Consider the following 24,456-nt stretch of genomic DNA (forward strand, 5'->3'; position numbering starts at 1 on the left):
CACACTCCCAACACACACACACACTCGCACGCACGTTCTGAGCACTTGTAGGGTCCGCCCTGAGACAAGCCCACAGGTCGCGAACCTTTCAACTCCCTCCAGGCGGCCCGGGGCTGAGACCACCCCCCGACACACACTCACCCTTCCCTCCCCCGCGCGCTCGACCCAGCCCAGGCGGCTCCCTGGGCGGGGCGGGGCCGGCGGCGGGAGGCCCGTCCCCGGGGGCGGGCCGGGGGCCGCCGGCGGGGCTGGGGGCGGGGCTGGCGGGCGGCGCGGGGGTGTCCCTCCCTCCCTCGCTCTCCCCGGTAAAGTCTCGCGGTGCTGCCGGGCTCAGCCCCGTCTCCTCCTCTTGCTCCCTCGGCCGGGCGGTGGTGACTGTGCACCGACGTCGGCGCGGGCTGCACCGCCGCGTCCGCCCGCCCGCCAGTATGGCCACCACCGCCACCTGCACCCGCTTCACCGACGACTACCAGCTCTTCGAGGAGCTCGGCAAGTACGGCTCGCCCGCCGCCCGCCGGGGCTCCCCCACCCTGCCCCCGCCGCCCGGGCGCTATGCGGCTCGTCGCCCCGCCCCCCGGCCCTGCACCAGCCGCTGCAGCGCCCCCTCGGCCCGCCCCACCCCCAGCCTTTCCCGCCAGCCGCCTCCGGGGGCCCCGTCGCCCCCAGCTCCCTGCCCCTCAGCGCCCTCCGCGCCCTGCAGCAGCTGCCCGAGCTGCTGCACCCCGCGCTGCCGCGGGGACTGCAACCCCTGAAGAGCTCCTGGGCGCCCCCCAGCCCCGCCCCTCCTGCAGCCTTCAGGCGCCCCCCATCCCGACCCCACCTGCCCGCTGCCTCCTTCCCACTCAGTTCAGGAGCTCATTCAGCATCCCGTCCTATGTCCCACGCGGCTGGCACTCAGGACCCTCCCCGGCCCTGCAGCTCCAACCCCGCTGCGGTCCCCGGGTGTGGGGGGATGTTTGGTACCCGGCCCCGCCCCCGGCTAGTGCAGCTTCCAGGATCCCAGCCCCACTGCTGGGCAGTGCTGCAGCACCCCTGTCCCCTCCCCCCATCCCTGCAGCGGTCCCGGGAGCCGCGCGCCGCAGCCGCAGGATCCCCCTCCCCTCCGCACTAAGCAGGCCGCTGCAGCAGCCCCAGCCCCCCCACCCCCACCCCCACCCGCGGCGGCGAGCCCGGCCGCTGCAGCCCCCGCCCTGCCCGCCCCCCTAGATGTTTCCAGAGCTGGAGAGTGCGAGCTCCCGTGGGGGACTGGGCGGGGGGGGGGGGTGCGGACGTAGAGGGAAATATCATGGGAAAGGGGAGCTGTTGATGTCTGAGACCCACAACTGGATCCTCTCTTTCCTTGCTGTCAGTTGAGCCAGGTTGCAGTGGGATGAAGCCGGGTGAGGGGGATTTGAGCCTCACTTTCCTCACCTTCCCCCATGGTTGAGGGAGATTTCTCTCTCAGGGGATTATACCCTCTTTCTAATCTCTCCTCCTACCCCCAACTATTCCTGCTGAGAAAAGGGCAGGGTCTCTTGCCTTCTCCGGGTCCTCTAGGCCTGGACTGCAGGGCTGTCCGTGAGATGCAGCAGGTGTGTGTTTTAAGCATCTGCCACCAGCTTGACGCACAGCCTGAGGTTAGGGCTGTTGCTTTGCCCAGAACTAGATGTGGGTGTGGGAGTACGGTGGTCCTCCACCCACATCTGTTGAGTGTCCTGCCGAGGCCACATCCTTCGGCCCCATGTTGGATGGTGATAGGTACTACGCTGGTGTGTGTGTGTGTGATTTTGACTGAAGGTCTAGTGATGGGAGCATCACTGTCCTCAGACCTGAAGTGTGTTTGCTCCGTTTCCCAGTTCTTTCCCCCTTCTCCCTCCAGGGGTGCTTTCTCTGTGGTCCGCAGGTGTGTGAAGAAAACCTCCACACAGGAGTATGCAGCCAAAATCATCAATACCAAGAAGTTATCTGCCCGGGGTGAGTATTCCCCATCTTGGTCTCTCCCAAGGGTGCCTCCAAGGGCTATGGATTCTTCTGCTCCAGGAGTTGGGGATTGTGCGTTTTAGCACTTGGAGAAGCATTGGGATTTCAGGGTGGGTGGACTTTGAAACCAGGCAAGGAATTGTATGGGGAACAGGTAGAAAAGAATGAAGATGTAAGAGATGTAGGTTGCTGCTGGGAGGAGTAGTCTGTGAAGGCTCAAGGGAGTTTGGTTTTTATGGAGGTGGAGGATATGGGGAGTGGTGGGTGGCTAGCTCTTCATTTGGGTCATTTGGAGTCTGTGTTTGGGGCAGTGGTAACCACTCCAGGCCTGTCCGAGTCCCTGTGCCCCAGTGGGGACTTAAGATGAAAATGCAGTAAGTGAACAGCTCTGACAAATCCAGCCTCCCCCTGCCCAGCAGGCGGCAGAACAGACTCCCAAGGGAAGGAAATCTGTAAACATCAGGGGAGGCTGCTACTGGCGAGGGCTTCTCAGGAACAAATCCTGCCAGATGAACTTGATTGCTTTTTTGATCAAATTACAAAGTTGGTGGTGCAGCAACAGCAGATGCAGTCTGTCCTGGGTGGAGGCTGATGCCTCATGGTCTGGAAATCTCAATGGCCTGGTCGGAGTGGGAGCAGCTTGGCCTCGGGATCTGAGAATTGTGAAGACCCAGGACTGGGGGCCTAACTTGTGAGATCCTTCCAAGTACCTGAGGCCAGGAGGGTCAGGCCCTGTCTCTCACACCTTGAATCTACACTCCCTGCACCTTGTATTGGGTGCTTGCCAAACTCACCTCATCTGATAGGTATAGACCCAACAATGTGTGAAGTGCTTTGTGAACAGGTGTGGTGAGTATGGAGGTATGTGGATGCGTCAGGTCATCGAGAGCTGCAGGGTGTAGCACCAAGACAAAGGTTATGAGACTCATAGAAAGGAATTAAGACTAGGCAATAGGATGCGATAAATATATTAGGAGCCAGGACAGATGCCCTGGAGAAGATGTGGGCCATGGCTAGTAATGACCTGGGCGTCTCTGGGGTAAGAGATGTAATAGATGTCCCTAAGCATTGGAGAAGCTATAAAATGACAGTGGGCTTCTGTCATGTCAGTTATTCTGGGACCTGTTTAGCAGGGCTGTGTCTGCCTCCTGGCTGGGAGGGCCTCTCTCCATCCCCACAAGCAGGGATTGTCTTGCTGTCTCCCTCCCAGCCCCTGTCTCTTGCTGTTCCTCTACATTGGCTATTAAGTTGACTTATTTGTTTGTTTTCTTTCTCTCTGGGTACCTTGAGTCGGAGGCAGGCGATGGTTGCCATAGAGATATGTGGGCAGTCAGATGCCCTCCTTCCATGGGGAGGCGGGACAATGCGGTGGGCTGGACTCTTTGGCAGACATCCTCTGGCCAAGGATGCAGGGCGCAGGCAGGGATGACGGTTTGAGAATGGATACCTCCCCGTGCCCACACAGCATAGCCCTGGTGCATCAGAAATGGGGCTGGTGTCTGGTGTCTCCAGTTAATGATGCAATGCTTTGCTTTCCTCATCGCACCACTGTCCTCTGACCCAGGGGTGAGGGAGGGAGAGAGAGAGACAGCTGGGAGCTGAACTCTGGGATGAGGGTAGCTGGTGTGGTGACTTTGTGGAGCTGCCTGCCTTGGGCCATCATCTTCTACTCCTTCCCTACCCACCTGAACTTCCCTAACCTATGTGATCATGTCCCTTTCCAGTCCTCACCTTCTTTCAACCTTGTCCCATCTTTCCCAGCTGATATCTTTCTTTCCCTGCCCAAATGGGATGAGGTTTCATTTCTTTTCTCCTCAAGAAGATTCTTGTGTAAGATCATATGCTTTAGGCAGCAACTCCCCCTCTCTCGAGATGGTTATGCCAAAACTGGGGCTCTGCTGTGTGGCCTGTGTGCCAGGTTAACTCTGGGACAGAGGCCTGGTCCTGGCTGATAGGCGCAGATGCCAACAAGAGAGTTCAGGAATATGTAAGTGCCCGTACTGTTTGGAGGTTGAGAGTGGGAGGGTGTTGTCTTGGAGATGGAGGGAGCCATCCAGGGGCTGTGCTGTAGGTGTGGGCGTGGGGGGTGTGAGCTCCTGGGGAGGGTTGGGCCAGTGCCCACTAGGCTGGTGCCCATGGGGTTAGGGAGTGAAGGCCGTGGCTTCCCTGCAGCCTCTCAGTTTACGCTGTATATTTTATAAAGGTGCAGCGGCTGGGGCTGGGTTTCACTCGTCGCTGTCTGTCTGTCTGGGGCTCCACAGGTGTTGGATTTCTGTGTCTGGGAATGTGGTGTGCCCACCAGGGTCATCCATGAGGGTCTGAAGGAGCTTGCTGTGTTTGCTGAGTCTCTCTGCCTGTTATCTTTCTTGTTTGTGATCCTCTGTGCTGCCGAGTGAAAAAGAGCGTATCGGGCCGGTTCTCCTTGGCATCCATGGTAAGGTGGCCCAGGAGGCATGGGGAGAGATCACCTGGTCTTCTGGGGGGTCAGCTCTGGATGGGAATCCTTCTTTTGCTCTGTTGTTTCTTGTCATGGTGGCCTCGGGGGCCCACGGTGGTGGCTGTGCGACAAGGTAGGGAGTTCACGTGGCTGAGCCTTGAGCGCTGATGTTGTCTGCGGGCCTGTCCACGTAGAGTCACTGAAAGTCACATAACGTCACTCCATTTGCTTTGGAACAGCAGTAGGTGTAGAGTTGGGGCTCTTAAGGGAGCCGGTGGTTCCAAGCTTAGCTCTCAGCTAGGCTGCAGGAGGCATTTAAAATAGGCTTGGATGCAGAGCTAGTGGGCCAGGTGATGGCAATGATAAGTCGTTATTTTAAGATTTAAGAGCACCCCCTCCCCCAGAAGCCTGAGCCCTTATGTCTTTTTTTATTTTTAAATCTTCATATTCTCTTCTTATCTTTATTCATATGCATATAGATTTTCACCTCGTGGAGCATAACATTTTATATCCCACTCTCTTGCTTATATCCAAAGCATTTCCCATATTGCTACAGTTGAAGGGCAAATGGTCCTTTCTTTTCTCTACATAGTTTAGGATTTATCTTTGGAGCAGTTCAGGTCATAAGAAACTTCTCTATTTGGACCATTTATCTGAATTCCGATTGCTTTCACTACGATGGGATACTTAGCCTTACTAAGAGGTGCTATCGGAAACAATATTATGAAATCTGTTACAGCACTTGCTTTGTTTATTTATTTATTTAATCTGTATACCCCATGTGAAGACATTTCTGTTGAAGCTAAATGTAAGCAAAAGCTTTCCCCTTCCTCAGGACCTGGGAGGTAAAGGTAGGAACCATATCTGTTTCTTTTACTTTGGTGTGGGCGGGGCCGGATACATATTGATACAGCAAAGTGCCTGAGACATATTGAGCCTCCTATACTTGTTGAGTGAATGGACTGTGCAACCAGCCTGGTTGCCTTTTGGCTTTGGCGCTCAGGAAACTCATAGGCAAGTTGCTGGATCCCTTGTACCCTGGTGCTGGCTTGGGTTCCCCCTTTCTCATCCACGGAGCCAGGCTGTAGGCCTGACACAGCTGTAGGGGGGACAGATGAGGTTAAAGACCTGTGCTTGGAGAATAAAGCAGGTGGGAGATATAGGAAGACAGTGCAGCTTATCATCTTCCTTCCGTGTCATAAACGGCCTTATAGGGCAATGTTGGGACTTCCTCTAAGCAGCAATTTTCAATTTTAGTGTACCAGAGGATCACCTTGAAGACTGGTTAAAAATGCACATTCCTGGGCTCTGTCCACAGAGATTCTGCTTCAGGAGGTCTGGGGTGGAGCCTCAGAATCGACATTTTTAACAAGTGCCTTAGTGAATTTCATGCAGGTAGACCCTGAGCCACACTTCAAGAAATGCCGTCTAAAGTCAGCAACAGCTGTGACAGTTGCTGTTGCCATGCTCTCTGAGATTTACCAGACACACCTTAGCCCAGCCTTCTCCAGGTGGTGTCTTGGCCGGTATGTGGCCATCTGTGTACGTGGGCTGTTCTGTGATTAGAGGCCTGCTTCTGAGCCCCCAGATTGGGGTGCCAGTTCGTGTCCAAGGCTGTGGCAAGCTGAGGGGCTGGAGTTGTGGCATGTTGGCCACCAGAAGGGCAAAGGCTGTCCCTTTCTGGGTCCAGCTGGCCCTGAGGAGTGAAATAGGATCCCCCTGGGTGGTGCCAGCTAAAAGTCTCCACCCCCTTAGTGTTGGCCTGAGTAGCCCCCATGACATTTGTGTCCCCTGTGGTATCTCCAAGTGAGACTTTCCTGTTAAGGATGAAGAGAGAGGAGGGTGATGCAATGAGGGAGGGGCAGAAGAAAGAGAAATCTATGCAGCATGGGAACGCTGGGACTCTGAGACTTGAGGAAGCATTTAAGGAGATTAGATATTAGATCCAAAACCGTGCTTTCCTCCTGAGGATAAAACAGACCAATTTCTGTTGACAGAGAAATGGGCATCCTGTATATAAGTGAAGGAGCTCCTCTGACCCTTCCCCCTGGGTAGATGAGGAAGCAGCCTGGAGGCCCCTTCTTTGTGCTAAGGGCCAGTTTCATCACACAGTCATGCTTTGAGCTGTGCGACTTAGCTCACACAACACTGGCCGGCCTGCCTCCCTGCCCTCCCACCCCTTCCCCGAGTGACTTGGGGTGCTGGCATCATAGGGTGGAGATGGAGGTTGGAAGGTGGCCCCATCCTGTAGGGGAAGCCCTGCTGCTTGCTTCTTCCTGCTGCTTGCTCTGGTCCCTTGTTAGGAGCTGTGCTCCAAGCTTTGAGGCTGTGCTGAAACCCTAGAGGTGAGTGGCTGACCCCATTCTCTGCTGAGGCTGGAGACAGGGAAGGGGAGGAGTGGGTGTGACAGGCTTCTGCCCCATCTCTGTGCTTGCTGCTCTCTGGACAGCCTTGGCGGGCTGACGTGGGCCTGATCCCCTGGGTGCCAAAAGGGTGGTGACAGGAAGAAATGGGCACTTAGCACCTTCTGAGTGCCTCTCGGCAGAGGCCCTTTGTCTTCTGCCCCTGGCCAGCCAGATCTGTCCCACAGCCAGTGGGGAAACCAAGACACAAAAGATTGGTTTGTTTTGAGATGTAGGCATGCCAGTGATTTTGCCAGTGCTCAGATCCCAGCATCCTTAAGCAGTATGGACTTCACTTACCCTTTGACTCTTCCCTTTAAAATACATATTCTGGATATTTTGTTCCTGTGATAAATCCTGATATATCACCCCCGTACCTCTCCATCTAGGCCCAGAGCTCTAAGCCCAGTGGAGCAAATCCCTCCTTGCTGCTGGCTAGGTCTTGCTGTCATCTGTAACCACCTCTGTGGGTAGAGACCGCTCTATGATGGGGATATTTCCAGCCACTTCCCCCCAACACCACCTCTACTTCCTGGGCTCTATCAGCAGCAGCAGCTTCCCATCTGCTCCCCTCTTTTCTCCTCCCTCTCTTTCCCCTCCCCCTGCTTGCTGCTGCCCTGGGAGGAGCTATTTTTAGGGGCTGCTTCCTGGGATGTTTTACTTGGGGCTGGTTACCATGAAGGAAATGTCACCAAAACAGTGGGCAAAGGCTGCAGGCACCCAGAGCCCTGCCAGGGGCATGGAGAACTCAGCGGCTGACCCTGTTCTGGCCCTTGAGAGTGTCCAGAGGCAGAGCCTTGCCTTCTTGGGGCTTGCTAGTGACCCCATGGGGATTCTCTCTGTCCAAGCTGGTTTGGGAGACTTTCACTATGGGGCACTTCTTGGTGCCTCCCTCCTTTTCCTCCTTAGTTAAAGCTTCTCTTGTCTTAAGATTCAGAGACCAAAGTAGGGCTCAGGTCTTTGTGTCGCCCAGTTAAAACTGCTCGAGTTAGGACCGAAGAGAAGGGGGGGACACCAGGTTAAAGGACAGAGCCCCAGGGGTTCACGTGGGCACATTTCAGGCTCCGTCTCACTGTATTCACAACCCTCAGCTAGTCCCCGGGGGTATGGGTGTGAAGGAATTAGAAGCTGTGGCCCCTGCTCTTACATGATACACGGACTTTGTTCTTAACTGGGCACTTTGCACCTTTAGAGTGAGATTCAAAGAGGAAGGGATGTGGCATCACAATGGCAGGGTAAGGTCAATGAGACTGTGGCTTGGGATTCCCACTAGTCAGTGCCCAAGGCCAGGGGCTGTTTATAAGCAGCTGGGGAATGTGGATTATGACACCAAATCCCTATGCTGCCCTTGTTTATACTCCTCGGAGCGATATCTCCGGGGGGCCTGGAGGGGGGCACTTGGAAGAGCAACAAGAGGAGAGACCCACATCGAGCATCTGAACTCGATAGGCTCTGGGAAGCTTTTCCTAACCCATGTTGGGGCCACAGGCACAGACCTTTGAAATACCCTTTGAGAAGTCAAGGGTGTCATTGAGGTTGGAACCTGGGGAGAGTCCCCATAGCCAGAGCAGGGCTCTGTGTCCTTTCCCACTTACAGTGGGTTGTATGTTTAGATGGCAGCAGGATCTTAGTTGAAGCTGGTGGTGGCATTCGTGGTTTTAGAGAAATGTCACTAAATCAGCCAGCGTGTCTCTGCAGGGCTGTGGAGAATCTGACCGGCCCTCCCTGGGCCCCGATCCTGTTGGGGAAGGAAAGTGAATTTGGAGTGGGCATCTCCCCTGGGGTCCTAAGGGAGAGGTGTTTCTGCCGCCCCTTTGTCACGCACCGTCTCCTCACTGTCTGCTTCCTCTTTTCTGCATCTGGTCACTCCTTGCTGCCCTTCTTGTCAAGGGTATTCGGCCTTTGTGGTGCCCTGAACCAAGTCTTGAAGCGCTTGGGCAGAAAGCGGGAGAGGTGAGGCCTCCAGGGATCCTTGTGTCCCAGGGCCTGGCTCTGCCCTGGGTGGGCTGTTAGGAAAGCCTGAAGCGGGATCTTGATAACGGCCGCTTCTGCTTTCTGCTCCTGTTGCCACCTCTGCTCTTGAGGGGAAATCCTTGCAGAGGGCTATGGTTGGAGCTGGGCTGAAGGCCGGCAGGGGTGGGTCTCTCCATGGCAGTAGCGCACAGGCAGGCAGGAAGTGGCCCTGTGCAAAAGCGGGAAGTGGCCGTTGTCAAACAGGAAGGGGGGGGCTGGGCCGTGTGAGGGGGTGGGGATGAGCCCAGTTGAAAGGTGGGTGGGAAGAGGGTCAGCCTTGGAAGGTCTGGGCTATTCCCTAGGAACGGCAAGCTCAGTGGTCACTGGAAGGAGGGGGCTCTCAAGGGAGAAGGCTGCCTTTGTGACAAGAGCACCGGCTGATGTGTTATCACCTTGGGATGCCAAGCCAGGACCTGGACCTACCACTGTGGACCAGGCCAGTTCAGTGGCCTCACCCCTTTTGGGGCTGGGGATGCGAGTTTACAGGACAGACCTTGCATCTGGAAAAGATGCTCTGCAAACCTTACTTGTTCCTCAAACACCACTGCTGCTGGGGTGGAGCCCTTTGCTTTTTCCCAGACATGGAGCAGCCCTGGAGGGGACAACAGGACCGGAAGTGAGGAGGGAAAGGGACAAGAGCCAATAGCTGGAGAGGTGGGGTGCTGGCTGGCTGTGCGAGGAGTAAGGAGGCAGGGAGAACGTGGTAAGCAGAAACCACACGGCTCATTGAGCAGAGCTTCGGGATGGCAGGGCGCCACAGCCAGCAAGGCTGAGGCCGAGGAAGACCAGGGATCCCACGGGCAGCGGCATTTCCTGGGCTGTCCTCTGTCTGATGAGCCCCTGTTGTTAACCTTCCCCTGTAGACACAGGTGGGCCCCCCCCCCCCAAACAGGAGGCTGTGATGGAGCCAGGTCGGAGGGCTCAGTTGCTGTGCTGTGGACCCCATGACTGCCCAGGCTGAGGGAGAGTGGGCCCGACTCTCTCGTGTCTCTGGTGATGGCCATGGGCACAAGCCCAGCCTGGGAGGTCTCATCCGTCTTATCACTGGGCCCTTGGAAAGGAGGCTCTCCCTGTGTGCCAGGCACTGTGCTGAGCGTTTACCCAAATACATCATTTAATTCACGGATATCGCTGCCTCCATTTTAGAAGCGAAGAAACTTTTTCCCAAGCTATGTGCCTGGCTCACTCTCTCACCTCCTTCAGGTTCTAATCAAACGTCACCTCCTTGCTGAGGTGTTCCCTGACCACCTATTTTAAGTGTCCACTCTCGCGCTTCCCTGCTTTATTTTTCTCCATTGCACTTACCACGACATCTAACGTACCATCCAGTTGTTACTGTCTGTCCCTCCCCACCCCCAGCTCCTCTAGGATATCAGCTCGATGAGGGTGGGGATTATTATCTCTTTTGTTCACTGCCATATCCCCAGCATCTGGAACAGTGCCTGTCACATAGTAGGCCTCAATAAATATTTTCTGAGTGAATAAATGAGGCTCAGATGGGTTTAATAACTCACCCAATGTGGCGGCTCTGGGACTCAGCCTGGGGCTCTCTGACTCCAAAGCTGATGTGTTAATGGCCAGACTCCATGACTAAGGATCAGAGCAAGGACCAAGACGCAGCCCGAGGTTCAGAGGAGACACATGCCTTGGGCAGAATGTGGGGCTCAGCTCCTGGGAGTTAGGGTCGAACTAAGTGACTATCTAGGACCCTCTGGACCCTGGGCAGCTCCTTCAAGGAGCTGGGTGTGTGACTCTGTGTCTCTTCTCTTCCTACTCTGAGTCACTGATAAAGCCAGAGCACCCGTATTTTTAGTGCTTTTGCTGTTGTGGAACTGTAACTATTAGCCAGTAAGAGTCTTAAGGGAGGAGATAAACATTAATCTTCTGGGCCTTCCCCTCAGCTGCCACCTCCGCATGGCAAGATACTGTTCTCCTGCACCTGCCCAGGCAGCCAAGCCCGAGAGTTGGGGGTTGGAGGGTGTGAGGTGAGTGGTCAGAGCGAGGGCTGGTGGGTCTTCAGCTTTAGGGTGACTAGCTTGGTACCGCCATCCCACGTCCAGGGATGGGGAGGAAGGTGGGGTCGCCCTGACATCCTCTGGCCAGATCTGGAAGAAGCAAGCCCCCCTGCCACCAGGCAGGGCTAGTGCTGCTTCCTCAACTGCCTACCTTCTGAAGGTCCCTGGCCCTGAGGGATCCCAGGCAGTGTGGGGTTACCTGGAGTTCTCCTGGCTGCATCCTGGTCAGTGGTCATACTGAACTCGAGGAAGGCCTGACCCAGATCTTTGGACAGCTGGGATGGATTAGCTAGGCAGCAGGAACTAATCTCTGCCTGTCCCCACGTCCTTCTTCCACAAAGCAGAGCTGTCCCTAGAGGGAAAGTTTAGGACAAAGCTGAGGGTGGTTGGTGAAACAATAAATATGAATTCCTTCTCATCTATAATCCGTACATTATCTCAGGCAGGCCTGGGCCTGAAATCACAGTTCTATCCCTTTCCTGCTGTAGGATCTCGGGCAAGTTATTTAACTTCTCTGGGCCTGTTTTATCATCTGTGAAATGGGATAATCAATGCACCTGCCTGGTAAAATGGTTGTGAGGGTTGTGAGGGTCATGGGAGGCTTTACAGAGACTCTTTGCTATTTAGGTAGAGGTGGGATGGGCAGAAGCCCCTACCAAGGGAGGCGGGAATTGCTTGGCAGCTATGGATGGGAAAGTATCTGCCTGGACCTGGAGAAGTTGAGGTGAACTGGACTATGCCCCCCAAAGCCTGGAGTCTTTACTTGATACTCTCACTTTTCTTTATCTTGTCATTACATCATAGCAATGGAGAAAGAGGGCTCTAGGCTCGGACCACCTGCATCCACTGCCTGTCTGTGGGACCTTGGCCAGGTTACTTGAACCTTTTAAGCCTCAGTTTCCTCCTTTACAATGTAATGGAGCTAATCAGATCCTCCACTTCACAGGGTTTCTGTGAGGATGAAATAAGATAATCCGTGCCTCTGCCTGGCATATAGTAAATGCTTCGTAAATAGTAGTTTTTACTACTACTGTCAATGTTATTGACAAACCGTTATTAAGCCTCTGATATGGAAGGAACTCTAGGAAGCATCACGCAGAGAGGTCCCACCCTTTGAAGAGCTTGTGACCGAAAGATTTAATGTATGATTTAATGTGTGATGTGAGAATTATAAGAGGTGCTGTGGGAGACGGGGGTGGGTCATGGGGAGAGAAGTCACAGACTACCAGGAGGAACAGGGAAGACTCTGTGAAGCAGGTGACTTTGGCAGGATTCCAGCAAGTAGAGATGGGGGGGTAGAGTAGGCAGGGCTTCTAGGCCACCTTGCTTTGAGTAGTAGCAGCCTCTCTTTCTGCTTCCTGGAGCTCTGCCTTCCTGAGGAAGGAACTGACCAACACAGCTTGCTTAGATTTGTGGGCTCTTGGATTCTGGTCATTTCACCAAAACAGAGTAACCCCAGAGCCTGAGTGCCAAGAGGTCAGAGCTCTCAGCAGTGGACAGCCAAGAGGATCCTGGGGAGAAGCAGGATTTCTGCAAAACAGGCATCATAATACTACCAACCTCACAGCATTGTTCTGAGACTAAATTAAAATATGTATCTGCCTGGTGTAGAAGTAAGCTCTCAATAAATGTTAGCTAGTATTATTATTTTTTTCAAATCATCACCATCTTCATTGTCAGCATCATTATGTTTCAGGGTTGCCATGAAGACTGTATTAGAGAATATATGCAGCACTCTTAGCACAATATCTGGTCTTGTAGTAGGTGTTCAATAAAACTTAGCCATTATTATTAGTATTTCCAACAAGGAAGAGATTCTGGACACACTGGCCCAGTGAAATCCCTGCTGTGGTGGAAAGAGCACTACAGTTTTAGTTAAAGACCTGGATTCATATCCTGGCTCTGCCACTCACTAACTTGGGAAGCTTTCCTAAGGCACTTCTTCATCAGGAAAAGGTTGTCATTAATACTTGTCTCCAGAATTGCCGTGACCTGCTGTATTAATTCAGCAAATTGTAAAAAGGGCATAGTTGGTGCCTAAGAATTGAAAGCATATGAATAGCCGGTGGCCACAAATAGAATGGATGTTTGATGGCTTTTGTTTTCTCTCTTCTGCTCTTAGATCACCAGAAACTAGAACGTGAGGCCCGGATATGCCGACTTTTGAAGCATCCAAACATTGGTAAGTGCCCTTATATAGAGCATTTCTTGGGCATTTTGTGGAAGTTGGAGAGAACAGAAATCCACTGTTTTTGTGCAGGGAACCACTTCTGTCCCTGGGCCTTTGCCTGGTGTCTTTTTTTGCCCAAGCAGGATAGCAGCCATATATTGCTCAGAATTCTGGGGTGTTCTAGTTCAGAGACCTGAGTGTCTCCATCCCTGTGGTGCCACCTCAGGGCTGGGAGTGAGGTATCAGAATATGTTTCAGACTCGCTTTCTTCCCCTCTCCTTCCATCTGTGGGCTGAGGTCCAGGTCCTCGGCGTGTGAGGCTCTGGGCTAGTAGCCTGCCAGCATCCCTCACCAGGGGCCTTCCATGGCCATCATAAAAGGGTCCGGATTTTGTTTCTGGACTTGAAAAAGTTTTGTTCCTGTTGCGGTGTCGTGCACACTCTGGGGGTTTCCATGGTGCTCCCGTTTGTATTCCCCGGAGCCGGGAAAGCAAGCTGCCCACCCGCCTGGCTTCTCTGGAGATGGGATGGCAGGAGCCACTCGGATGGAGAAGGAGAAAAATAAGAGGATTTCTCCCTGCTCCCACCCTGACATGCGGGACAGGAGCACATTGTTGGTTGTTCTAAAGCCGAGGAGGTTTGCCTGCCACAGCCCACTCCAGCTCCGTTTTACATTGTTCAGCTGAAGTAGTCTTTGCCAAAAACGCTGGCCCCAATTCGGTGCTTCTTTTTTTTTTTTTTTTTTTTTTATTTATTTATTTTTTTAAACTTATTTATTTACTTATTTTTGGCTGCGTTGGGTCTCTGTTGCTGCGCACTGGCTTTCTCTAGATTCGGGGAGTGGGGGCTGCTCTTTGTTGCAGTGCGCGGGCTTCTCATTGTGGTGGCTTCTCTTGTTGCGGAGCATGGACTCTAGGCGTGCAGGCTTCAGTAGTTGTGGCACTCGGGCTCAGTAGTTGTGGCTCGCGGGTTCTAGAGCGCAGGCTCAGTAGTTGTGGCACACGGGCTTAGTTGCTCCGCGGCATGTGGGATCTTCCCGGACCTGGGCTCGAACCCATGTCCCCTAGCATTGGCAGGCAGATTATTAACCACTGCGCCACCAGGGAAGCCCCAATTCGGTGCTTCTTGCAGAGGGAACAGAAACTGGGCTGGCTGCAGCGTCTGAGCAGAAGCCCCGGGCTTGACTTGAGGCAGAGCAGGGAGCATCTCCTAGGTTTTCCCTGAAAGCTGTGATCATCACAAAGGACAACACGTTTTCCGCGCTCCTCAGGCACAGCCTCAATATCGGGGCTCCCACAGTGCCCTGGAGGCCTCCCACTCCGCTGGGTTGGCAGCTGGGGCTGTAAGGCGACTTGCCGAAGCTCGATGCTTCCTCCAGAGGTACTCAGCCTCCGGCTTCCCAGATCTCGGGCTGGAGTGCTCACCGGGAGCTATTAGGTAGGAGAGTGAGGTCGTACTCCAGCCCAAGGGGAGAGGAGCTGTGAGGTAACCAGACCTGCAGCCGTGCAGGGCTTTATAGATGGCAATCAGCAGCTTGGATTACACCCGAAGCAGATTGGCATCGCTGGTGCTCAGCTCTGCCTGGTGCAGTCTTCCACAGAGCCAGCACCTCTCAGCCCACAGTTCCTGGGTTTGGAACTACCGGAGCTCTCTGAAGTTAGACCCTCACCTGCAAACAGGACGGTGGGGACCGAAGTGTTGCCTTAGGTAGAAGAGAAATGATGAGAGGAGCAGCTAAAACAGCAGTCACAGACTCAGGCGTGTTTTGTTTGGCCGGCCCAGTGGTTTAAAAATATTTGTATTGTTTGCCAGTATTTTAAAACGAGATTTCACATTTTGAAAAAAATTCTATTTCCCAATCTTTCAAATCAGAAGGTTTGGCTCTGCTGAGCCCACATCCATATGTGGCCGGAATCAGCTGGGGCTGGGCAGTGGCTGCCACTTTAGCCCGCTGGCCACTGTGTTTGCTGTTATCTCACATTTGTACTGCCTACCTGGTCCCTCTAGGCTTTGTGAGCTTGTGACCTCTGACCTAGCAGTTCCAGAGCAGGAGAAAAAAAGAATGTGGGTGACTAAAGCCATCCACGAGCACAGAAGCATTTTGGTGTTCCAGTCCCGGGTCTCAGGGTCTGCGGACAGCAACTTCATTTCCTTATGTCCCAGGTGACCAACTCGTAGAGCAATGATGAATTGTCCTCCTGGAGGGAGGAGAACAAGGGGTGGGGTAGATGATGCAGGAGGCAGAACCATGTCTGCGTTACCTGTGACACGGGCATGGTTGACCACAGCAGGGTCAGGGTAGGATGAAGACAATCAAGAATCAACCGGCAAGTACAAAACTCGGATTCTAGCTGAATAATGCCCGAGCCTTCTTTTTATGTTTTCCTTTAAATTAGATATATACTTTTCGACCTTTTAGACTTTACTTGGTTTGGTAGCCCCCCCGCTTTTTGTTCTTTTTAATCACCTGCCCCCAGCTCAGAATTAAGGCAGGTGGAGTGACCATCTACCCCAGCCATCTGCTCTGTTCGGGAGGGAGCAGGACCCAGGGAAGGCCAGGCAAGGCACACTCCCTTTGTCAGCATCTGATCGCCTAGAACTGTGCTTCTGTTTCACGACTGCTCCCAGATCCTGAGCGTGTTAGTCTGAGGCCCTATTTTGGGGTCAAGGGCAGGGAGAGGGAAGGGTGAGTCAGGACCATGTCCTGGCAGAGCAGGCTAGCCAGGCTATCTGGTGTCCAGTGGGAACCAGGACTCCTGAAGATGTGGGGGAGCTGCAGGTCCAGGAGGCGGGGTTGCCATGGAGCCGGACCTGGCTTGTGGCAGAAGAGGAGACAGTTTTGTCCCCTTAATTCAGTATTCCTCTCCTCTCTCCGCTGCTCCGTCCTTCAGAGCTGTGGCCCTTTTGGCTCTAGCCTCTAACTCCGTCCCTCAGGGATACAAGTGGACCAGCCCAAGAGTGGTGCAGAACTGAGGAAGCTGAGAGCAGAGAGCATATGGTCCACCTCTGGTTATTGTCAGACTCTTAGGCACTTGAATTCAGAAGGGTATTTGGTACAAGGAGCCAGGCTCCCCCAGTTTTTTTCCCTGATAGATATTCTGCCCCAGGAGTTGAAAGCCTGTTGGAAGAGTGAACCCTAATGTAAGCCATGGACTCTGGGCGATAATGATGTGTCAGTGTAGGCTCCTCAGCTGTAGCAAACGCACTGCTCCGGTGGGGATGTTGATGGTGGGGGACACTGTGCGTGTGTGGGGACAGGGGGTAGGTGGGAGCTCTCTGTACCTTACTCTCAGTTTTGCTATGAACCCAAAATCGCTCTAAAAGGTAAAGTCTACTTTTTTTTTTTTTAAAGCCTGTTGGTTCTGAGGCATCCTGCAGGACCTAAAACAGCCCTGGGAGAGTGGCCAGAGGCGTGGAGTTGAGAGGAGGAGACGGCAGTAGTGCTAATCATCTAAAGTCTGAATGAAGTGTCTTCTACCTGTGCCCTGCTTGCTCCCTGCTCTAAATTCCTCTAATGAATAGACTCTGTCTTCCTTCGTGCTGAGCTGCCCCAGCAGTTTCATCACAGTCTAGCATTGTGGTTTAGAGCAGCGCTTCTCAAACTTTCATGTGCTCGTGAATCACTTAGGGATTGTGTTAAAATTGAGACTCTGATTCAGTAGGTCTGGGGTGGACCTGAGCTTCCTCACATCTCCTGGTGATGCTCATGCTGCTGATTCATGGACTGCACGTGGAGAAGCAAAGGTCTGTGGCTTTAGAGTCAAGTCCTCTAGGTTTGAATCTGGGATTTGCTGGTTAGCTGTGACCTCCGGCACATGGTTTCACCCACCTGTGCCTCCGTTTTGTCATCTGTGCCTCTTCATGGAGTTGTTTTGAGAAGGTTCAGCAAGCAAAGGAGGCCTAGGAAATAAATGGAAATGATGAAAATGGAGATTCCAGCTCCCAGAAGTGATCCCTTCTAGACTCCCAGACCCAACTCAGTTCGCAAGTTATTCAAGCCTGGCTGCGTTTTACCTTGGGCCCAGGGCCCATACAGCGAATAGTAAGTGTAGCAAAAGCAGTTGTAAAGAAAGAGAAGGAAACTGGATCATAACTGAGCAGCTCCCAAATCCCTGCCCACCTGCTTCTGGAGGACAGCGTTCATCCCTCACCAGCCCATGGGATGACAGGACCTCCTTCCCACTGTGTTATTTCCATGGACATGAACAGTGATACTTTGTCAGTGCTTTTTTGACCAAAGTTTGTTAGTTAAAATGTGGCGTACTGTTGGGTGGTTTTTAAAGAATTGGAAACAGCCACAAAATTTGCGTTGTGGCTTTGTCAGTACTTGAAGGTATGAGACATCAAGTGTTTTTTTTGGCCTGTTCTTCCTTCCACAGTTTGTAAAGAACAATAATTAGGTTTATCACTGTAATGCAGTAAATGCTTCATACTCCTTTTCCAGATCTTCCTGTCTAGAGTTGGTCTGGTCCTCCTTGGCCTTCGTACCCTCTCATGACTGTGGAATGGCCTGGGTGTCGGACTTTTTTTTTCCGCATGCATCCGTAGCATCCTTTACTTCTCCCTGACAGCCCTCAGCACAGTACTGCTTGGTTATGCATTTGTGTAAGTGCTTCTTTAAAGCCCGTCTTCCCCGATCCCCCAGAGGCTGCGCAGTGGCAGAGCTGTGTTTCCCTTGTTCACAGCTGTGTCCGTGGCATGTACAGTCACGCCTGCTTCAGGGAGGTGCCGAATGGACACTGTTAAGTGAATCAGAATGGTCAGGGCTAGTGGGGACAGGTTGGAGCTCCTTTGCCTAAGAGGATGGAGAAAGTGACTCCTTGGCAGGCAGTTCCACAAAATCAGGGATCTTGCTGTCAGTTTGCTTTGTCCTCCAGTCTCAGCTCTGCCACTCAGTATAACTTTGGGTGAGTTTCTCTTGGAGCCACCGTTTCCTGTCCTGTTAGATGGAGGTGATAGAAGTACCTACCCGACAGAGCTAATGCAAGGGTTCAGTCAAATAACATGTGTAAAAGCACTTGGCACAATGCCAAGCACATTGAAACAGCTGAACTAAGAGTTAGGTATTGTAATTTGGATCATTATTATCAAGAATCTGCTAGGTTGGCAGTTAGAGTGGTGCATTCAAGTTTCTCGTCTTGTTCTCAGTCCCCTGTTAATTTTCTTTACAAATGGAAAAAAAAAAAGATAGCAGTCTTGCTCAGCGATGGAGCCTTGCACACCTGTCCCTCCTTGTCTTGGCGGTGCCATGCTCTGAGACACACATCAAAGCCGTTCTCTGGGCTGGGTGGCCTGGGAGGATTAGTCTTCCTTTGCTGCTCTGCTCTTCTGATTCCCCTCCCAGCTTCCTCCCACCTGGGCTCCGTGTGTGGCCTTCCTGGAGAAGGGCAAGTTCCAATGACTCCCTGTCTGGGCAGAGGCATGGGTGCCTGCCCTTTTTGCCCTGTTCTCAGCCCTGCTGTGCTGGGTTCGGGGGGTGGGTCTGGGGGCAGGGATCCTGGGGAGGCAGGGCCAGGTGGCAGGACTCCCCTGGGAGTGGCTGTTAGCATCGTACCTGCTGCCCTGTTAGTGCATCATCCTGCTGCTGTTAGTCACCTCCCTAATGAAGCTGGTCTTTAGCTTCTGGGACAGCTGATTTCCAGGGGATTATTTGTATTACACACTTTAATGCTTTTTAGTAGCAAATTTTTAATTAAATGGGAAGTCCTCTTGGAAGCAAGGTAGCAGCAGCTGCAGCAGGACTCAGCGTGAGACACCAACTCCCGCCAGAGACCCACAAGTGAGGAGGGAGGGTGGCAGGGCTTTAGGGGAGCTCGCTTGAGCGTGCCTGGCTCAGTTAGGGTGGAAGGGAGGCAGGGGTCTGGCTATAGCTCCTTCCTTCTGTCCCCCACAGGCCTAGAGAAGTATGAGCTTATGTGCCCGAGTATAGGAGAGAATCATTTGAGGAGGAGGGGTTTTAGAAGTACCACTTGCCTTTGATCCCATTGGTAAATTGCAGAAATACTGAGTTCTGGTGGAATTTTGGGTTGAGTAACCAGATCAAATCTAATAAGGTTGGCAATATGAAGCATAAACAATTGTCAGGCCCTGGTTCTAGCCCTGGCAGGCCTGAGTCCTCATTTGTCAAGTGAGGAAAACCACAGGGCTCTAGTGATGGCTGAGTGCCTGTATTTTACATTCGGCTGATCTTGCTTTGGTGGGAAGGGTATGTAGGAAAGTGCCTCAGCCCTGATGAAACGCTCTCACACTGGAAACGGTAGTTGTCATTTGAGCTGGTTGGGGCCAGACATGGAAGAGACACTGTGATTTCTTTGTATCCAAGAACTTCACTGGTTGGTTTGGTGTCAGGCCTTTCCTGAAGTGCTCTGCAAGGTGCTCCTGGAACTGCTGAGGGATGGAGTGAATGTCAAACAGAAGAAGCCCTTTGGAACATAGGCTCCCCATCAAGAGAGTGCAGGTGAGGGAAGGGACAGGAGCAGCTAGGATGGTTGGCCAAAACACAGTTGTGTTTGCATTAGAGTGATGCTCAAGGGTTGGCATTTAACCCTGAGGTGGCTTTGTGGGCACAGGCTTGAAGAGGAGACCTCAGAAGACATTAGGTTGAGCTTTTGCCCACGAGCTCTGGAGGTGGGGAGTGGGAAGGGATTCTGCTCGCCAGCCTTTTCTTGCAGCCTTTACTGCAGCTCCATGCAGTAGCCTCTCGGAGCCGTCTTTGATGCTGTTGTAGGCACATTCGTGAGTGGTTTCTCTCCGGGCTCCATTGCTTTGTTGCCTGGGTGTGTGGGCTACTCCACATTTCTTATAAGAAACAGTGATATGGACCAGTCTTTGGAGTCAGAAAGAGCTGGGTTCACATTTGGACCCACTACATCTTTGGCCTTTGGCAAGAAACTGTATGTCCCTGAGCGTCCAGTGTCCTCATCTGTGGAATGGGAGTAATACTTATCTCGGGGTGGTCATCAGGAATAATAAACTCCTTGAAGGCCAGTACTATGTCCTTCCTAAATCCCGCCATCTACCACAGGGTCCAACACACAGTAGTCACTCAGTAAATGCTTGTAGCATAAGTAACGTACGCAAAGAGCCTAACACAAGGCCTGGCACGTCGTGAGCACTTAATAAATTGGTCATTGTTGTCATCGCCTGACTCTGTGTGTTGCCTTCCGTACGCACCATCTGTCATCCTCCCTCCACGCGCCTCCCTGCTGGGCTCTGCCTTTCCCACTTCTTCCCCTCCCTCTAATTCTTCTGTCCCCATTTACTCCAGGCTCTCAGGCTCTCCCATCTTGTCGTTCTCTGTCCCCCTGCAGTCTGTGTCCCTCGGTGCTGCTCGCTTTGCGTTGCACCCTCACATGTCATATCCCAGGACTACCTTCTCTGGGACCAGCCCCTCTGGGAAGAAGGTTCTTGCTTTTCTCCGTCCTGTCTTTACTTCTTAGCCACAAAGCTTCTGTCTCTCGCCTACATTGTAGGCAGTCTGAGGTGGCGACCAGAGCGCTGGACCTGGGGTCTGTCTGATCGTCTCTGCTTTGTGGCCATGTTGCCTTGGACTGGGGCTGCTGGGCGTCTGCCCATTCTCAGGAGAGAGCCTGTGGGGCTGGCAGGACGGGGCAGGGCTGGGGTGGCCAAGGAGGAGAGGAGTAGGATTTCCAGGTTTTCTCTCTGTTAATCTCTGTCCCCATCTCCTCTCTTGCAGTACGCCTCCATGACAGTATTTCTGAAGAAGGGTTTCACTACCTCGTGTTTGACCTGTAAGTGCCGCTTTCTGAGGGTGTGGGGGCCTTTCCCTCCAGCCGGCTCAAGAGGAAGGCTTGGAAAAAAGGCCTAAACTGGGTCTTCAGCCACTGCCGAGGGTCCCCCTCCTTTGCCCGCGGAGAGGGGTTTGATTTTGAACTTCCTCTGGTAATGGGCAGGTTACCGAGGGTCTCCTTGCTCAGTATCTCCCCCGGGCTCTGAACCCCGGGATGGCATTGCTCTTGCATTTCTGTTCAGCAGCACACCTTGTGCAGATGCTTTTTTCTTGTTTCTTGGTGTGTTGTCCTTAGTGAAGAAGTAGAACATAGGTCTTTGCATGACCTTAAAAATTCTGGGAAATTGAAGGTACCTTTTATTAGTCATAAACTAGGCTCCCATTGGTCTCTCCTCCACTTCGGTTATGGTTTAATTTCTTAAAAGTGGCTCTTCACCTCCTAGAAATGCCTCTTTGGTATTTTCCGGGTTGGGTCTCTGTGTCCTTGGTCTCATTATTCTTCAACTTCAGTGGTAGGTCTGTCATTCTTGGGCAGCTGAGTCTTCGTATTCATATTGGTCTCTAATAAAGCTATGACTGTTTGAGTAGGTTGATTATTTTCTCTTAGATGCCTGTATATTCATCTTTACCAGAGTATTAGCTAATCTATAGGTTACAGAAACAGAAATGTGCAGGGGGAAGGGAGGGCCCATGTTGTCCCAAGAAGAAGCTCCATGTCATTGAAGGATTGGCGTGCTCTGGGCTCTCAGACAAACTGCATGTAGAGCTGACACTTCTCTAAAGCTGTTGTACAGTGTGACCTGTTACCTGTTGGATGCTGGGGTTGGACACCTGACCTGCCTCCTCTGACCCTCTTTGTTGGTTGCAGTGTTACCGGTGGGGAGCTGTTTGAAGACATTGTGGCCAGAGAATACTACAGTGAAGCTGATGCCAGGTGAGATGAGGGCCCTGGGGGCCAGGTATCCTGCCTATTTGAATCGTCTTTGGGGGAGATCAGAAGAGCTCTTATCTGGACAAAGATTCTGTAGAGCTGGACTCAGGCTACATTCCATGGGTATTGTTAGGAGTTAATAATTCAGCACTCCCAGATCAGTTTTTTTGCAAAGCTCTTACATATCTCCTTCACGCTTTCACACCAGAAATACCTTTTCTTTGCACCACCGCCTACTCACAAGGGCCCAAGGACCCTCCCTATCCCTGCTTCTTTCTTTTGACAAATCCTACTGCATACGAGGCATCCTGGGGATCATCCAGAGATGGAGAAAACATGGTTTGTGTCCCAAAGGAGTGTAAATGTCTGGGTTAATAATCCAACCAGGGAACCTTCCTGGGAGATTTCAGCCTGAATCACCTTGTGTCTTGACCACCATCACCAGCCCCCATGTGGGGCTCCGCGGGCTAGAGGACCATTCCTCAGCCATACCCTTCAGCCCCCAGCCCTCCAGGAAGCCCTGGCAGCTCCTTCGTGTGACACAGCAGAATTCCTCCCACACCACAGCTCTTGGGCGCTTGTTTGGCCTGCCTTTCCTTCCTCGGCTCCTCCCCCGCCCTGAGTTTTCTCTCGGGTGATGTCCTTACAACCTGATTTTGATCATCCTGCCTGCAGCTTCTCAGGCGTATGTGGCAGCCCTGGCTGCCTCTGGAGGGTGGGGGAGCACAGCTTCCTCACAGATTTCTCAACCCTGAGAGGCCAGTGTTTGCTGATCAACCTCAGATGCTTCAGCCTCAGGAAAAATTCTCAAGTGGGAGATGAATTCCAGTGCCAGCAGGGGAGGACTAGGCTCTGGGCAGGAGGAGGCAGTGATAGCTCAGGGAGCCTGGCGGGGAGGAGGGGGAGCTGGGGCGGGTGACTGTACCAGTGGGCTTGGCCTGGCTCTGCTGGGACAGTTCGCACTTTTGCCATTTTTGGCCAGAAGACTCTCCCTGCTAGCCTGGCTCTGTTCTAATTATATATTTCTGTGGAGACTCGCCTCTTCAGCTCAGTCTTAAAGTCTCTTTGCCCTACTCTTGGGCTGTGTCCTATAGGGAGGCCTGAGCCTCAGCCTCCAGGAGCCCAGCAAGACCCTTTGGCTCTTGTGGAAGCCCCAGCATCAGATTTTAAAGGAAGGGAAAATAAGTCCAGGTCACCAGCTCAGCACACACTTGGTAGTACCTGCTCCATTCTCTAGGCCAGGGTTCCTCAGCCTCAGCACTACTGACATTTGGGCCAGATAATTTTTTGTCGTTAGGGCCCCTCCTGTGCGTTGTAGGTTTAGAAGCATCTACCTGCTAGATGCCAGTAGCACCATCCCTCTCAGTTGTGACAACCAGCAATGTCTCCAGGCATTGCCAGATGTCCTCTGGGGGACATAATCATCCCCCAGTTTTCACCAGTGCTCTAGACTGCCAGTATACCCCACCAGGAGTTTGACCGCAAGTGTGGCAGGATGGTTTGAAAGGTGGATTCACGAATCAGCAGCTGAATGTGACTCTAGGTTAGTTTGTCTTTTTCTATGAAAAATCATGATCAGAAATGCTCCTCAGGTGCCTGTTTGGAACCCTCTTTAGTACCTTGTTTCTTGATGGTGCCTATGTACTTGTTTTATCTCCCCTACTAGATGATAAACTTCAGGGCAGGCACTGGGTCATCTTTACAGCTGGTGTGGTACCAAGCACAATGCCTGTAGGTGCTCGATAAATGTTTAAATGACAGAATGAGTGTACCCACCCCCAAAACGGCTTAGGCTAATAAGTTGGACTATCCTTCCTGAGTTGCTACCACAAGCCTCTTCTCCAAGAACAGAGTTACCATAGGGGGGAAGAGAAACAAGGAAGGAGTTGGATGGTCTCTCTTTCTCAGGAGTCTGAGATGTCCCCCAGTTTCTTGGAAACAAATTGAATATGTTGGGTCTTTACAGTCTAAGGAGGCATGGTGGACCCTGTTCTAGTCTGCCCTCTGCCATTATCTAGCAGGAGAGCCTGGACAAACCATTTAATCTGCTTGGGCCTCAGTTTCCTCTTCTATAAAGTAGGTTGAACAGATGATGTCCGAAGTCCAAGGTTCTAGCTCCTCATTGAGTGATTCTCTGTGAATCCCTGACCCAGAGATAAGTGCTTTTGTCCACAGCGTGTGGTCATGGATGGTTTAACCCTGAACTGACCTTTCCTCTGCTTTTGCAGCCACTGTATACATCAGATTCTGGAGAGTGTTAACCACATCCACCAGCATGACATTGTCCACCGGGACCTGAAGGTACTACCCAGGTTCCCCCTTTGCCTCTTGCTTGTGAAGCATTGGCGCCACCTGGTGCCAGATGGTAGTACGGCGAGGCCCAAACTAGGCTCCCTCTGGGCTGCGGGGTGGGTGCCTCACGAGGTTCTCTGTCTTCCTTATACAGCCTGAGAACCTCCTGCTGGCGAGTAAATGCAAGGGTGCCGCAGTCAAGCTGGCTGATTTTGGCCTAGCCATCGAAGTACAGGGAGAGCAACAGGCTTGGTTTGGTAAGAGTGACCCTGTCTTCCTGGAATGCAGCCCCCGCCCTTCCTCCTCTTCCTGATCTGCCTTCCTCTTTCATAACTAGAAGCCAGACCCTTAATGGCCCTGGGCTCCTCAGGGACTGGAGGAGGGGAGGGTGCAGAACTCCCCCTGGCCCTCCATGACTCAGTACAGTGAGACTTGCTGCTGTCAGCACTGTGTTCTTGCTGCCTCTGGGGAGGATGGGAATTCCTGGT

At 52.7% G+C, this 24,456-nt stretch overlaps 1 protein-coding gene across 14 annotated transcripts in view; it reads left to right on the plus strand.

The window, feature by feature from the left end:
- Nucleotides 1-312: 312 nt before the first annotated feature.
- The window catches only part of CAMK2G (calcium/calmodulin dependent protein kinase II gamma), a 54,274-nt gene continuing 30,130 nt past the window's right edge, over nucleotides 313-24,456 (plus strand). For 10 of the 14 annotated variants that reach the window (XM_059900469.1, XM_059900475.1, XM_059900467.1 and 7 more), the window contains exons 1-7: nucleotides 315-493; nucleotides 1,859-1,953; nucleotides 12,949-13,008; nucleotides 20,692-20,746; nucleotides 21,614-21,679; nucleotides 23,905-23,977; nucleotides 24,123-24,225. In XM_059900469.1, coding sequence (XP_059756452.1) covers nucleotides 429-493; nucleotides 1,859-1,953; nucleotides 12,949-13,008; nucleotides 20,692-20,746; nucleotides 21,614-21,679; nucleotides 23,905-23,977; nucleotides 24,123-24,225 — 517 coding nt within the window. In that variant the 5' untranslated portion in view covers nucleotides 315-428. Of the gene's footprint in view, nucleotides 494-1,858; nucleotides 1,954-12,948; nucleotides 13,009-20,691; nucleotides 20,747-21,613; nucleotides 21,680-23,904; nucleotides 23,978-24,122; nucleotides 24,226-24,456 lie in introns of all 14 variants that reach the window. The other 4 variants (XM_059900476.1, XM_059900480.1, XM_059900482.1 and 1 more) reach the window with 3 other exon arrangements.

The sequence above is a fragment of the Balaenoptera ricei genome, chromosome 16 (genome assembly GCF_028023285.1).
Source record: "Balaenoptera ricei isolate mBalRic1 chromosome 16, mBalRic1.hap2, whole genome shotgun sequence".
Lineage (NCBI taxonomy): Eukaryota > Metazoa > Chordata > Mammalia > Artiodactyla > Balaenopteridae > Balaenoptera > Balaenoptera ricei.